Genomic DNA, 17,030 nt, shown 5'->3' with positions numbered 1-17,030 from the left:
CTGCATGATTTCATTCCAAACAAACAAGATGACATCTTTTCACCAATCTGGTGTTTTACAAGTGTCATCAGTTGATTGCAGTCAAGTGATGCTTGTTTTAGCAGAATTCTCAATGGTTCAACTATCTGTGCTGGATGGGTTGGAACAAAAAGCAAAACCTCTAAAGAGATGTGGGCACGTCCCATAGGTAGGAGGCCTCGGTGTCGACCCAGGACACGCTAGTGAGACTATGTCTCCCGGTTGGCCCGGGAACGCCTCAGGATCCCCTTTGGAATAGCTGGACAAAGAGACTGGGGAGAGGAAACTCTGGGCTATCATTCTAGAGCTGCATGCCCCCGCTGACCCAACATTGGATATTTAGTGAAGATGATGAAGATGGACAGACGGACGGACGGACAGAAGGACATCATAAAAATATACCGTGATACACAACAGTTGTTTTCATCCCTTACAAAAAAATCTGTTACACCAGTATTTTTTAACCAAGCTTACGTAAGCTAGCTACACTTAGCACAATATTTAGCAATCTTGCAATACTTGCAAACCACGATACTAGCAATCAATATCCTTTATGAAGAAAAAAAAAAACAAGGTGACAGTATCGGTCAACAAATCTCAATTTGATTGCACATTTGGCAAGGGGACAGTCTTTTAACGTTATTTAGTTTTATTCCAGAGCGGTAAACTTGTCTTGCAGCATTTTTCTAACGACAACGAATGACGATTGACCCAACAGGTAGGTCCAGTTTAGACAGCAGAAAAAAATGCTAGCAATCTGAAATATTTGGCTCTCCTGTCACGCATTCCTTTCCTAGCGTAAGCCACTAGGCTATATTCGAGTTACTTGATTGTTGTTTGTTTCCTGGGCTTTTAACCCTTATGTAATGTGGTATCGTGAACTGTGGTTGTTATCAGATATGTGTTTTAAATTGTTATATTACTTATAATATTTATAAAATATTATAAAATATTAAAATATGTGAAATATTTCACATCTCACCGATTTTCCTATACTTACACATTTACGAGAGGAATTAGTTATGGGATGGTTAAGGCTACACGGAAAAGTATTTTATTTAAGATTACAAAATTACAAGATTAGATTACAAAATCGACACGTGCCGGTATGAGATTTTGACAGTATGATAACCTTAAGACAAAATATCACTGTTTCACGGTATCACGGTATTGCAATTACAGCTCTACAATGTGTTTGAGATATCTGGATTAATTTTTTTTTTCGATTGAATAGGATTTTTATTTTTCAAAAGATATTAGCAAATTGGAACATAAGTATAATGTTAAATTAAAGTAAATTAAAAAAAGAAAAAGACTGAAATATTCTAAATAAAGGTAAAATAAATGTCAATTAGGTGAGCCTAAACCCACAGCCACAGCTCAACATTGTTACCATCAGAACAAAAATAATTTAATTATTTTCATAGAAAGAATTTAGGACTCGTATCATGTTTATATTATGCACACTCTTTGTCAAAAACACGTTTTACCACCGCTAGACACACTAGACACACTGGAGTTAACTCTCGTAGCTGATGGGAAATGTTCATGACAGTGTTTACCAACCTCTAATTTTGTATAAAAACAAAATCATATTGGAGGTATTGCCTCCTCGGCAGCCACCTTCCGCAAACATGATTGACATGGCGGTTGACCCTCCTCCTCTAAGCCGCAGCAGTCTGTAACTTCTGTAGCCGAAGTATTCCCACACCAGCGATTTCGTTTTCTTCAATGGGGGAAAAAGTTCAGGAGTTTCACCTCCTCCAGCCGTTGTGTAGCACAGCTGACTCACTGACACTGAGCAACAACCGGTGGGGGATGGTTGAGCCTTTCGCCGTGCATTTTTAGGACATAAAAAATAGCTAAAACCATAGGGAGATATGATGGAAAATTTTAGCGGTTTTGAAACAGTGATGTTTTCATACCACGGTATACCTTGAATCGGGACGTCTATTACAAAGTTGTCATTTATAGACCCTACTCACACGACGTCACAACCACGCCTCCGCGCCATATTGTCCGTCAGGCGTGTTTTTCTGCTCGTTAACATTAATAATCAAAATGGTGAAGGCGTGTGTGGCGGTCGGTTGCAATAACAGAGAAGATAGACGGAGAGACTTGAAGTTCTACCGTATTCCGAGAGACCCGGAGAGGAGAGCGAGATTGCTGCAATTCGACGAGAAAACTGGGCTCCAAACGATTACCACAGATTATGTAGTAGTCATTTTACATCTGGTAAGATGCATTTAATATATATTTAGAGGGTTTTGGGCTGACAACCACAATTAAGATCATTGCTAGGCTAATCGCCGACAACATACCGTTTCAAATTCAAGATGCTTATTTGTTCCACCAACTTTATTTTTTGAATAATACTTAGCTGGTAACAAGTGAAAGAAGCTGGCCTCGTCTACGGATCATCGGTTAAACAGGGGTGTCCAAACTTTTTGCACAGGGGGCCAGATTTGGTGTGGTAAAAATGTGGGGGGCTACCTGGACATTTACGTAGAACAATACATTTAAAGAAATTTTAGCAAGCCTTTCTGTGTGTCACATTTGCTTTATTATTATTTTTTATCAATTCATAATTTCAACAATCTCGCCTTTGTGGCGTTCTCTTTCGACCCTCGAGCTCTTGCGAAATACTGCTGCTGTGAAATTAAATTAGCTTCAAGTTGCTTTCATTTCTCGTTGCGTATCTGCCGCGACTGTCTCTTTGCAAATGAGGCAGACACAGTTGTGTATTTTATTGAAGAAATAGTCCAATATGCACCTATCCTTGACGCGTCGCAGTCAACTTTTTTTTTTTTTATTGATTGTCGCCATTTTAGAAAATTGGAAGTAAAGGGTCACACGGGGTAATGTTGCTTAGAGTGCTGCTCTTGAAGTTTTTCAAACTTTCGTGAGAATAGGCTGATTTTGTGTGGACAAGATAGTTGTAGATATCAGGGTAGCAGATGTCAGGCAGAGAGGGCGAAGACAGCGGGTCGAAAAATATCGATTTAGGCATCAAATATGGATCTGGCGAATGGATAGACTGAAGCTTTTCCACATAACGCCTTTTATGCAACGCATCCAATGAGTTTACAGCGTCTGAAAGCACCGGGGCTTCCATGAATTGCACTATAAATTGCACGACAAATTGAAACCATTGAGAATACGGATAAACACTGACGGACAATATGGCGGCTGGATACAGCGACACGTCATTCTGTGACGTTGGTGAGTAGGGTCTATACGCGTAAATGCCAAAATTCCGACAGCAAATGAAAGGCTACACCATTTGTGAAAATCTGTCGTTAAATGGCGCTACTTTATCACCTTTTGAGAAAAAAAATTCACAAAACCGCCAATAAGTGAGGGATCAACGAAAAAAAAATTGCAATGGCTTTGGGATTGCAAAATCTTGTTTGCTGTGTTGTGGAGGGTTTTCAAGCGCAAACCATTACAGGCATGAAGATGTGTTTAAGCTTTGTCCGTTACGTATTAGAGAAGAAGGATTCTGCGGTGCCTCGAACAGTCTGTGGGGCCTCATGCTGAACTTTGAACCTTGTGCACCTTGGCAGGCAGTGAAAGGGATTTGGGATGAATCGGACGCTTGGCCGGCGAGTGCTGCTCGGCCCTTCATGCCGTGTGTTTCAGGAATGTGTGTGTATGTGTGTGTGAGTGTGAAGGACGTGTTCCTGACAGCCCATTTTTTACTAAACACATTGACTAACCTCGACATATATTTTAAATGAGTGAAAAACAGACAGAGGCAGCTAAATTATAACGGTGCAATTAATGTTTGACTACTTGAAAGCTAAAAGTTATCATGTTTAGAAGGTTGGACAAGTATAAGACCAGAACTCATTGACTGAATTACATTTATTACATTGTAATTGTTCTTTTGTCAATTAATTGTCAACTTATTTATGATAAAATTAACCAACAATTCATTTAAAATGGGATTAATTGTTTAAAGCCCGTGTCAAATTTGAAATTATCCAAATCCTGCAAATATGAGTGTCTCGACAAGATTTCCGTTGTGCTTCATGAAATATGTCTGAATAATTTCATTCGGTATGTCCTCACCAGTGTCTCGGGGGTGCTGGAGCCTACCCCAGCTAACTAAGAGTAGTAGGCGCAGTACACTCTGAATCGGTTGCCAGCCAGACATCTGCTTTAACTTTGGAAAACCAAACCAACAGCTGAGAAATGATGTCCTATATTTTTAATAAAATGATCAAAATCTTAAAACGTTTTATGCAATTCATTAATCAAGGCTTTTAGTTCAGAAGGATTGGATTCCTCTCGCCGGCAATGGCATTGAATGTCTATCGCCATCAATAACAGCGAATGGCGGAGCGCCGACGTTTCTTCGTTACCAATTAATCAATCAAATACGTCATGACTCCAAAATGTTGATGTTTCCAACTGGTAGATTATGCAGTCACCATGCAGTGAATAAATCATTACCTGTTTAACAATCACACAAGAACAGAATCCTGCCCAACTATCGTCCCGATTGAGACACAGCCCCTGCTTCTCGGGAGAGTCGCGAAATAGCCCGATCCCTGTGTACTGGAAAGCTACCCTAAGCCTCTAAAATTCCAGACACGAGGCATGAATGAGATTTAGGTGACAAAGTCTGAGTGGTCTTAAGTAAGCGATAAGGTGAAATAAGAGACCAAGCCTCCTTGCCATGAAGTGGTTTTGTACATTCAACGCTGTGAACGCTAAGCCTATTACCAATACCTGACTTAGTACTTGGCAGGGTACAGGAAAAAATTCAGTTCCTTTCCGGGCATAAAACACAGAAGAATGGTGGTTAACTAAAAGTTGTTTGCCTACCCATCAAAAGAAAGGAGAAGACGACGCATCATAGGGGCAGTGTATCATCAGCACAGCAACAATGGCGTCCAATAATATCAGCATATCAGCATTTTTTAGCATTTTGTTTCCAAGCGCTGAGGACCTAACCAAGATGGCGGACAGTTACGAACACCTCCATTCCCAAGATGGCCACCGATTACGAATGCCACCAAATACGACGAAGAAGCAATTGAAGGCAGAAGTCAAAGAAGCGTAAAAGTTAGAAAACAAATACCTAAAAGTCATTGATTTCGGGCTGCAGCTATCGAATATTTTAGTAGTCGATTAATCGATGGGCTAGTTAGTTCGAATAATCGAGTAATCGGATAAGGAACATGAAAAATTAAAATACTTGAGCTGAGCCTCAAACGGTATAATTTTTTTTTTTTAATGAGCATCTATGTACAACAAAAGAACAGCTGGCTAACTTACATAGAAAAAGTCCGCTAGCTTAAATGCTATAAAATGCTAAAGTTTTTCGTTTTTTTTTACAATGATCTTAACAAATGGTGCAGATACATATTCCCACAAAAAACGGCTAAATACACCTATAAACTAAATTAAGAATGCATTAAAAAAATAATTAGCTCAAACAAACTTAGCTTACGTTGGTCTTAACAGGAAGCAGTTGGATTCAGCCATGTGAAAAGAGGCAGACCAGAGGGCAGTGTACCCACCCTCATCAATAAAACTAAATGCAAACACTTTCAAAATAAACCATTAAAACGCCACTTCAATTAAATGAATACTCGAAGCATCAAAATTTAATTCGAATATTTTTCTCTAATCGAATACTCGAGATAATCGATTTATCGTTGCAGCACTACTTTGATTATTTTTTGTAAGACAAAAGATGGTAGAGTCAAGTCATGTTAGGAGTGGGAACCTCTTGGTACCTCACAATACAATACGATTTGCGATACGTTGGTCAGGAAATCATTCTAGGATATTCTACAAAAAACTAATAAACAGGAAAAACAAGCTTCTGCTGTGAATTGGAATGAGTTTATCACTAGTAGACATCCAATCCCTTTGAAATGGCAGGGTGGCAGCGAATGAACTTTCTTTCATTCGCTGCCATCCCTCCCACTTCAAACGGATTGAACGTCTTTGATCGTCAGTGGCAGCCAATGCCAGGCAATGAGTAATTTTGGGTCATTTAAGGTAATTTACCTGTTGATTTTCAGTTACTTCCTGTTGATTTTGGGGTATTTTATGGGTCACTTGCTGTTTATTTTGCGTTACAGAACAGGAAGTGACCTGGGAATCACCCAAATGAATAAGCAGTGACTCAAACTAAACAGGAAATGACCTGTAAATACCCTAAAATGAAAAGCAAGTGACCTGTAAATGCCCCGAAAATCGGACCGAATGACTGCGAATGCTCTGGTTTTGAATGAACGGTTTTTAGTTTTTTGTTTTTTTCTGTTTTTTTTTTTTTTTTTTTTAATTGACACCTTTTTAAAACGATATCTCGATTCTTGACAGGAGCATATCGATAACCTTTTAGGATACAAAGTATCACAATATATCACCATTTCGATATTTTGTCACACCCCTAAGTCATGTAGTATTTTCAGCCAAGGAGAGGTAAGTCATTATTCAACATGGATAATGTTGAGTCTGCTTATTCAGCAGTCATTTTTCCAATGTATGGGCCTTTACTTTAAACGGTGGATAAATGTGTATGTTAAATGGTAATACTAGCCAGGATTTAACATTTTGTGAACACACTGACATTGACATGAGCATCTATAAACATTCAGGGCTCCATACTGCGACAAAATGATCGTATTTTGAGACTAAAATTAGAGCCAGTACGAGCATTTTTTTTCATCTACTCGCACATGCGCGACCAGTAACAATGCAGATTTTTTTTGTGTTGCTGACAAACTCCTTCACGGTTAAATCCACTAGTCGGCGGTAATGTAATGAGCGGCTTTACCAAGGGAAAATACAACAGACGAAATAGAAAGTGGAGGTGGGCGATGTGTAGTGCGGGTCAGGGGCTCGATATACAGGAGGGCGAAGGTAAAATGCAAAAGTCATCGCCATTGAGCTGAAAGCCAACACACGAGGCACGATGCGACTGCAGCGGCAAGCGATGGCAACACGCACCGCCCTCTGCCTGTGCGTCATCGCTTGTCTCTGATTAGCTATAAACTTGGAGGGCATTTTAAACTTTGTCTTTTCTAAGCGGCAACAACATTCCATACTGCTGCTTTTTTAATGTATGCTTCGAAAATCATGCCGAGAGGTATCATAAAGTATGTGCTGGTCGCACATTGCTAAAATGATACACTCCTATTTCTGGGTTGGCCAATGTCCTTGCAGGTGATTTGTCGATCAATAAATCCGTTGCTGATTGGTTGTAGTGCCAGGTGACAGTGACAGAAATAGAACAAAATTCCCATGCTAACCTAATTTCTCAGTAGTAAATGGTGTTATACTTATATAGCACTTTTCCACCTTTCAAGGCGCTCTACGCTATCTCGCCATCCACCTACTGGTGACGCAGCACCAGGAGCAAAGTGGGGTTCAGTATCTTGCTCAAGGACACTTAGGTGAGTTCATCAGGGCGGGAATTGAACCCACAACCTCTGTGTTGGGGGGACAACTACTCTACCAATGAGCCACGCCACCCCACAGCAGTATACTGGTTGATGTCAAAACTGATATAAAATAAAAGACAGATTCATAAGTTTGTATTTAAAGTATTTATTATTAAGTATATGGCGGAAAACACTCCGGTTGCTTGAAGTTCCGCTCTGAGACCCCCAATTTGGCCAAAATTTCAAAATTGTCCTATATGCATGTGTGATACATAATTGGAAAGTTTAAAATCTCAATTTTCTGGGGGAAGAAAATTTTTGAACAGGAGGGCATTTAAAAAAAAAAAAAAAATTTTAAACAGCAAAATCCTAACTGGAGGCGAGAGCACGCGAGAGCAGAATTAAAGACGCCACGATTTTAACGAGAAATTATCTCGTACTTATCTCGTTTTGATCCAAAAACTCCATGTAGTATGTATCACTGAGTGTCAATACACAGCTGTGAATGGCCACAGCCGGATTGTAGGGTGGGATTTTATGGGTGAAACATGGTGATATAACAAGGGTCGCGATGCAGAAATCGCAGACAACAAGGAGTGGTCGAGATTTTCTTTTTCATATATTTACCCTTTTAAACGTTAATTTTTTTATTTTTCTTTGTTTGGATCGATTATTTATCATCTAACATATCGGGAAAAATGCGACAGTAACAAAATAAAATCCAATTAAGCGATAGTTATGAGGTACATATCCGTAACTTATTTACAGACGCCAAATTTTTCATTGTGACGTAATTTGTTTTGTAATTTAAAATATGCGAGTGAATAATTTTTTAAAGTCGTTTTTTTTCTAAACGAAATATTAGACATCAATTAATGATTCTAAGCTAAAAATGACAGATATTTTGAATAATAAATATAATTACCGTATTGGCCCGAATATAAGACGGTGTTTTTTGCATTGAAATTTGACTGAAAAAAAGGGGGTCGTATTATATTCGCGGTCTAGATGTTATACCCATTCACAACACTGGATGGTGCCAGATATCATTGAAGCGATGTTCTGTTATGACAGATCTCAGCTACTCTCAAGTTTAACCAGTTTGCATTATTTTATTGCAATGTTTTTCCTTATTCAGATTTGTTTCAAGACTAGTTACAGTTAGACTTCACTTTGATGGTTAATGCACTTATTGCAATTTTGTTGTTTTATCACAATAGATTGGTTTATTTACATTTCAAAAACCAGAAGCCATTCGTTTACGAATGTGATTGCGCTTTAGTTTACACATTTAAATGTTGAGATATTAAGATTTGAATGAGGCAAAATAACATGCTTTTTCTCTCAAATATATTGTTATAATCATTTGTTTCGGATGTACTGTAATTATTTTCTGTATAAATATTAATTTGGTGTTAAAAAGTCTATTTTCAAAGTTGAGTCTTGAAAAATAGGGGGTCATCTTATAATCAGGGCCGTCTTATATTCGGGCCAATACAGTATGCACTGGTCGCACACTGCTAAAATGATACACTCCTATTTCTGGGTGGGCCAATGTCCTTGCTGGTGATTTGTTGATCAATAAATCCCTTGCTGATTGGATGTAGTGCCAGGTGACAGTGACAGAAATAGAACAAAATTCCTATGTTAACCTAATTTCTAAGTAGTATACTGGTTGATATAAAAACTGATATAGAATAAAATACAGATTCATAAGTTTGTAATTTTATGCATTTATTATTAAGTATATATATATATGAGTACTCATCGGTTAAACAGTGAAAATTAGACGAAAACTTTGCATGTCGATCTATAGTGGGTGCCCCAGAATCTTCTGCTTGTGCCCCTAAAATTTTAAGTTAGGGGGCACTGTGCTTCAAGTAAAAAATGCTAGTCTGGAGCCCTGAGATTTTAGATTTTTTAGGTGGAGAAAAGGAGGCTAATGATATACGAGTCCCGTGTACACTTTGGGGAGTTTAATATTCATTGATCTTCTGAACTGCTCATGCAAGGGTCGCGAGGGTGCTGGAGCCTATCCCAGCTAACTCCAGGCAGGTGGCAGGGTATACCGTGAACTGGTTGTCAGTGAATCGCAGGGAGTGTAATTTGTAATTTACAAATGCAAATGTGTTGCTTTTTTAGCTTTCTGTGCACAACATTAAACTATGAGTGATTTGGGAAGTGCTAGTTCTTATCTGGCTAAACATTTCAAGAAATAATGAATTTGATTGACAAATTTGCCACTCATTTTTTAAATCATTCCAATCTTTATATAAAATTTCACCTTCCTCCAGCAACAATGTCATTAACTTCAAAATATATTCAAACAATTCTGGATCATAAATCATAAAAGTCCATTATTAAGCAGTATGAATTAAATTAAAGTCACTGCTTTTTTCTTTTTTTCTATTGTCTTCATTCTACAGATCGCTTCTATCATTTAGTTCACCTTGTTAATTTTCAGTCTCACCTTCTACATTTAAAATCACAGTATATTTTGATGTATAGGTGCAACAATTAATCGATTAATCGACAACTGATCAATTAGCAATTTAATCAACAACTATTTTGATAACCGATTAATCGTTTATGACCTCCTTCACCTTGAACGTGTCTAAATTCTTGAAATTATAACATATACATACATCTCAGTTGTAAATATTATCAGATTTCTTCATTATATTTTTGTAAAGTCAAAGTACAACTTGAACAAAAATCTGCTTTTACTTTGGAAAACAATTCACATTTTTGCCAATTTTCGGACATCTTACTGTCTAAACTAGCTTTTTAATAAGGCTGCAACAACTAATCGATGAAATTGATTCGTAAATTAGTTGCCAACGAATATGATAATCAATAGAGTTGAAGGAAATAGTCATCCATTTTGTCTTCATTGCTACTTACAATAAGCCGAAATCAACTTCAAGGTTAATTGCGAAAGTAATTGAAAGAAGTGACATCTATCCGATGAATCGAGTCATCGCTTACTTAATCGTCCGATAATTGATTACGAAAATAATCGTTAGTTGCTGCCCTAAAATTAAGTTAACGTAGCGCTAATAAATAAGATTAACGTTACTGTACCTTGCTAACGTAACGTTAGCCCTGTGGAGGGCTCGGTTTTTATTAATGATGACTACTGTCGATGCGTGGCTAACGTGTCTTTCATACAGGCTTTATCTAATCTGTAAAAACACAGTGATGAGGATGTACAATAAAAACATAATAAAGCTAACTGTCATTTTTAATTTAGAATCATTAATTGATGTCTAATATTCAGTTTAAAAAAAGAAAATGACTTTAAAAAAATTATTCACTCGCATATTTTAAACTTTTAAACAAATTACGTCAATGAAAAATTTGGCGTCTGTAAAAAAGTCATGGATTTCTACCTCGCTTAATTGTATTTTTTTGTTTGTTTTTTCGCATTTTCCCCGATATGTTAGATAATAAATAATCGATCCAAACAAAGAAAAATTGAAAAATAATGTTTAAAAGGGTATCTATATGAAAAAGAAAATCTCAACCACTCCTTGTTGTCTGCGATTTTTGCATCGCGACCCTTGTTATATCACCCATGTTTCACCAATAAAATCCCCCAAAAAATCTGGCTGTGGCCATTCATAGCTCATTCTTGACACTCGGTGATACATGCTACATGGAGTTTTTGGATCGAAACAAGGTAAATACGCGATAATATCTCGTTAAAATCGTGGCGCCTTCAATTCTGCTCTTGCGTGCTCTCGCTTCCAGTTAGGGATTTGCCGTTTAAATTGTTGTTTTTTTTTTTTTAAAAGCCCTCATGTTCAAAAATTTTCTTCCCCCCAAAAATTGAGATTTTAAACTTTTCAATGATGTATCACACATGCATATCGGACAATTTTTAAATTTGGCCAAATTGGGGGTCTCAGAGCGGAACTTCAAGTCACCTGAGTGTTTTCCGCCATATACTTTTTTGCATTTGTTTGAGTTAATGTAGTTAAGTAATGGGTTATTGTCAGGGGTGAAAGTGGCTAGAATTTCTTGCTGGAACTCCCCAACGTGAAGGTCGCCACGGAGCCAGAAATTTTAGTTATTCATTTTTTTCTTTCTTTTTTTTTTTTGGGGGGGGGGGGTGTCAAACCTCTTAAACAACTGAAATGCAATGTTATTTTTATTACCCATAGAAAAACTGATTTTCATTCAAAATTGTATTTTTTTCAATGATTTGCAAAACAAAAGTTAACAAAAACAGCAATTACCCCAACCTCCATCTCCGAAATTTTATTTTCCCTCATTTCCTCACATACTAAATGCCATATCTCAATTTTAACTACTTAAGAACATAGGATGTATATTAAAATTGAAGTTAATGTAAACATTTACTTTTTATTTTTTGTTTTTTTTAATAACCAAGATCTACGTAACAAACATTCAGAAAAATAAGTACAAATGACTTATATTATGCAGAGTGAAATGGAATATATATTGAAGATTGTGCAAACTAGAGATGCACGATAATATCGGTCACCGATAATTATCGGCCGATAATGGCAATTATGACGTCACACAGATAATCCAGATAAAACAAAATTCAACCGATAATGCAAGCCGATAATTATATACTTGATTTAGCCTCCAAATGTGCGCAATCAACAGTTTTGTCCAATTCTGCTAGTTTTAAGGAGGTGTTTTTGCAGTGTAGTAATGTGATATATGTTAGGAATGGCTTACTTTAAAAGGCACTTTTGTGCAACTTGGGTGTTTACTCTCTAAGTAATTGTTGCCAAAAGCTTACCATTACACAATGTCATTGCCATTGTTTAGATGTTGGAATTTTAATACTTGTTCACATTTGATGTGGAAAAAAATAGCACTTAATTACATTTTTGCACAGTAACATTTGATCTTTTTATATTTTAAAATTTTACATACATATTAGATTAGAATTATCGGCGGGACATTATCGGTTATCGGGTGGAAGGGGCAGGAAATTATCGGTTATCGATATCGGTTGAAAAATGTATGATCGTGCATCACTAGTGCAAAAATTAATTAATCATAAGGAAATGAATAAGCAGCCTAACATAAATGAACAAATACAAGTCCAAAGTGCACATTGACAGCTAAGATGTTCTTGGACCTCCCCATCAGAGCATATAAAACTAGATATGATAAATAAGTCTCCTCAACTCTCTCGTTGCTCTTAAAGATTTGATCCATTTTATGTTGCATTGCCCTTTTTTTGTTGCATCAAATCAACAACCTTTTTTTTTTTTTTTTTGCTTTTCCAGAAAACATGCACATTTGAATCAATCAGAGCTGATCGCGTGTATGTCAGCCAATTGAACAGATAAATGAGTCCAGGCGTTTTGCTTTGCTGCGTGCATTCGCACATTGACGTGACTCATCATGGTCAGACTTCGATAACTGCAGCAGCTGGGGAAACCTCCATGCCATCCGTGGAATAGAATAAACAATAAATAATGGTGGAAACGGATTACGCTACACAAGCACTTTATTATGCTTGTTGTTAACACTTGTGTATGTAAATCTGATGTTGGTAGATTGTTCTCTTCTTGGAGATGAAATGCATGTGTGGCAGTTTAGCATTTTTTTTTTTTTTTTTTTTTTTTTAAATAGCGTTTTGACAGTTGCCGTCATATTTTCGGAATCACAGCACCTTGAAACGGAACAGCATTCCGGCCTTGAATCTTATACCAGAACTGTGTTCTGGACCTGAATCTTATACCGGAACTGCGTTCCTGACCGTTCTGGCCCACTTTCACCCCTGGTTATTGTACAGGATGGTTATAACAACAGTTCATATAGGTACGTTTATGCTGAGAAAAAAAAAAAAAAACATTGTTTAAAAAAGAAAAATAATGGAGGAAGTCAGTGTGATGTCACGATGACGTCACCTCGCTTAGTAACGTGTCGCCATTTTGTGAAGGGGGTACGCACAGCCTAACATTCCATAGACAGACGTGTGAAATTCATATATTTCAGGTGTATTTTGCGTCTTTTTTCTTAAAAACGTCTTAAACGCGGCTTACTATTATCACGAGTCACTGCCGACAGACGTGAGGAGGCGATGCAATTTAAAATTAGCGTTTATTGGCGTACAAAGCTGCCGATATAAAGTCGCAGCTGATAGCTGGATAAACAAAGGAATGGCCTGCAGTGGAGTTCGGAAACATCTACAACTACCTCATAAAGTCACCCAGTAAGTTGACCTTTATCATTTACGTGGAATATGTACTGTGTGGAACTGAGAAAATTGGTAGTATATACGAAGTGATTATTTCTGCCGTTACCGGTAATTCGCCTCCAAGCTTTATTTAGCAGTCAAAACGTCACGGCAAAAAAGAACAATTCCCACCAGGCCAATAATATACCGATTGACTAATCAGAGCAGTTCACGGCAAAAGAAAAAAAAAACGCTTTGCGAGTTGCCGGTTAAGGTAAAAATAACCACTGCCTAGTCCAGTGGTGTCCAAACTATTCCACATAGGGCCGCAGTGGGTGCAGGTTTTTGTTCAAACCCATCATGAGGACAACCTTTCACCAACCTGGTGTCTCACAAGTGTAATCAATTGATTGCAGTCAGGTGCTGCTTGTTTTAGCACAAACATCATTGGTTAAACTCTCTGTGCTCGATTGGTAGAAACAAAAACCAGGACCGACAGTGGCCCTTGAGGACAGGTTTGGACACTCATGGCCTAGTCTATTGAATCGTAGCAGCTAATTGGGGCAAAATATAATCGATTAAACTCACCAGTAATAAAATGTCGGCTGCAAACGTAAATGTGCTTGGATTTAAGTTCCCACAGGCGAAAATAGTCCACGGAACCGTCTTCTTTTACTGTTCCTCGATTAATTCCGCTCAGCCATTTGTTACTTTTTTTCTCACGTGGAAGAATGAAGAACTTCAAATGCGGCTCCAAACTCTTCCTTGTGTGACAACCCGCAACACAGCAACTTTTAGCCATTCCGACGGAAAAAAGACGGCAAATAAGACAAAATTTCAATTCGTTTCTATTATAAGTGACTGGTCTTTTACCCCATTGTCAATATGGCGACGCTTTGTTGTGGCTGGTGACGTCATTAAATGCCCGGATGTCCATCTGCCTCTATAAGCAGTTACTCACAATGTTACCCATTACTTGAGTACATTTTATGGATTACTACTTTATTTGAATAATGTTATTTTGAAGTAACGCTACTCTTACTTGAGTAAAATTTTTGGCTACGCTACCCACCTCTGGACTTATTCTTTCTTGATTAGCAAAGTGTCCTCATGTTTTGGTCATGTGGAAATGGCCATCCTAAGTGCAACATCATTTTTTAAAAAAAAATATGTATTCATGCTAATGTGGCCACGCATTGAAACCTTTACCTGTCTCTAGGATCGATCCAGCTGGTGCTCTGGTTGATGTGATCAATGTAGTAGACTTTGCCGTCAAAGTCTCGGGCTTCTTCCCATCCGTCGGGTAGTGGCAACTCCGTCCTCGGCATGTCAGGCGAGTCTCCATGTAATGAACTCCCTGCTACTACTTAAAATCTCGACGAGTGGAAACCATCGCTTTTCTCGGTCATCATCGTCTTCGTTATCACCGGTGCTGGCGGTTATTCCCAACCAGGCGCTTCTTGGCTGCGAATAGCCATAATAATAATACTGTCGTAATCCAAGCAAACAAACGAGATGGGGAAAAACTCCTATAAGTGACGCAGGATGTAAAGCGGTCCCATCAGGCTGCACTTGATTTCTCCATTGTCGCCATCTTTTATCGTTCCAACAAGTTGAGGGCAACTTTGAATGCCAAATTGCCGCGTTGTGTCTCGTCCCCCACTGAGTCCCCCTCCCCTTCAAAAAGCCGCTTATTCGCCTTCAACGTCTAACAGCCACACGACAATTCCAAACGCGAAGGTTAAGAGAAGGCTTGTGAAATGTGGGTTTAAATGGACTCGACTCGTCGTCCTCGAACTGTTTCGCCGTCTTCTTGTCCACAGGACAGGCCAACACCATGTTCGACCGAGGACCGAGAAGGAACCGATGCTAGCCCGCCTGACAACCACACGCCGCAGGGAAAGCACAAAAATAACAAAGTCCAAAAGGAAGGAGAAGGCGTCGGTAGCCAAATTAAATTCAAAGGTAGCGATTTAAGTGACGGCTTTCGCGACAGAGGACGGGAAAGGATGCAAAATTTACGGTGGTGCTGGTGGATGAAGTGTTCGTCCAGGTCCCGGTGACTTCACTTCTACTCTACCGGGCAATGTCAAGGCAAATCCGAGATGCACCGACGCTGCTTCTTCACTGTGGTTCCGGTTTCAAAATAAAACCTTGTATGAAATTAAAAAAAAAAAAATGAAAACAAATAAAATTTTAAAAATCTAATCTATATTTTTACCGCCAATCAACTGTGTCTGAATTAAGCCCCTTAAAGTACTTCTCTCACAAATGAAGCGTATTATGACCCTAGACATGACTGTGTTATTTACTGGTAAAGAAGAAAGTAGCTGCAGTAATACTTTTTTGGCAATCCTTTTGCCCCCTCAAGCGGCCAATTGACGTATTGACGCTCATCGATGCACATGGTTGAACCATATACTAGTACTTCTAAAAAAAATAGCATATTGTGATAAAGTTCATTTTCAGTAATGTACTGATAAACATTAGACTTTCATACAAGGGCGTAGGTTTGCATAGGGACGGAAGAGACATTACACCACCAACTTTTAGGGATGCTCAAATTGTCCCCACCAACTTTTAAGCAACCTTATTTGGATTATATAATGAAGTTTAGTTATATAGGTAATTTAGATTGTCTTCCCATAAGTTGTAAGGATAGAATTGACCCTACATTATGTACAGACTTACATTTACCCCCTTTCACTTGCTGAATGTGCTGGTCCATTATTTCCCCTACAAACGCATAATTGATTGGCTGATGACTAGAACCCCCACATTCACATAACCCCGACAGAAATACATGTCGACATGCTGCCTCCTCCCCCCCCTTTGAAAAGGAGGAATATTAGAAGTTTTTTTCAGCCAGCAGCAGCCATTTTAAGTAATGTAAAAAGACGTCAATGTTGTGAAAGTGGGGAACACACCACACATTTTGCAACTGAAAGTCCGACCTGCATCAGAGTTAGCATAACATTAAACCGTGTGAACTTGCAAACCTGTAAAACTCGAGTAGAAAGCTGTTTAGTGACGTGTCTTCCTGTACTTTTTCTACTGTTAACGTTAATCCAACTGTGCATTTTGCGCATTCCCTTATTAAAATGTATTTTCTATCTCTAATCATTAAAAAAATATTTTTATTTGCAGCCGATGCATTTTTTTAACCCCCTCCCACCCCAAAAAAACCCCAAAAAACATGCAGGTTATGCTGTTATAGCGTCCCTACCAATGTTGAGACCAAACCTGCACCCTTGCTTTCATATATTTTAGATTCATTACTCACAACTGACGTAGTTCAAGCCTTTCATTGTTTTAATATTGATGAATAAATATTCTGAATCTGAATCTGATGATTTTGGCAAAAAAGTCAAGAAAAAACAAAGATCCCCATCTCAAAAAACTAGCATATTTCATTCGACCAATACAAAAAAATGTGT

General features: G+C 38.2%; 1 protein-coding gene across 1 annotated transcript in view; it reads right to left on the bottom strand.

Moving 5' to 3' along the window:
* The window catches only part of wwc1 (WW and C2 domain containing 1), a 64,629-nt gene extending 48,937 nt beyond the window's left edge, over positions 1 to 15,692 (bottom strand). The window contains exon 1 of the mRNA XM_057820623.1: positions 14,803 to 15,692. Within this exon, the coding sequence (XP_057676606.1) occupies positions 14,803 to 14,921 (119 nt within the window). The 5' untranslated portion in view covers positions 14,922 to 15,692. The remainder of the gene's footprint in view (positions 1 to 14,802) is intronic.
* Positions 15,693 to 17,030: the final 1,338 nt, after the last annotated feature.

This window comes from Corythoichthys intestinalis, chromosome 18, assembly GCF_030265065.1.
Source record: "Corythoichthys intestinalis isolate RoL2023-P3 chromosome 18, ASM3026506v1, whole genome shotgun sequence".
NCBI classification, from domain to species: Eukaryota; Metazoa; Chordata; class Actinopteri; order Syngnathiformes; family Syngnathidae; genus Corythoichthys; species Corythoichthys intestinalis.
The sequence above is the reverse complement of the archived record's forward strand: the minus strand, read 5'-3'. Positions and strand labels throughout refer to the sequence as shown.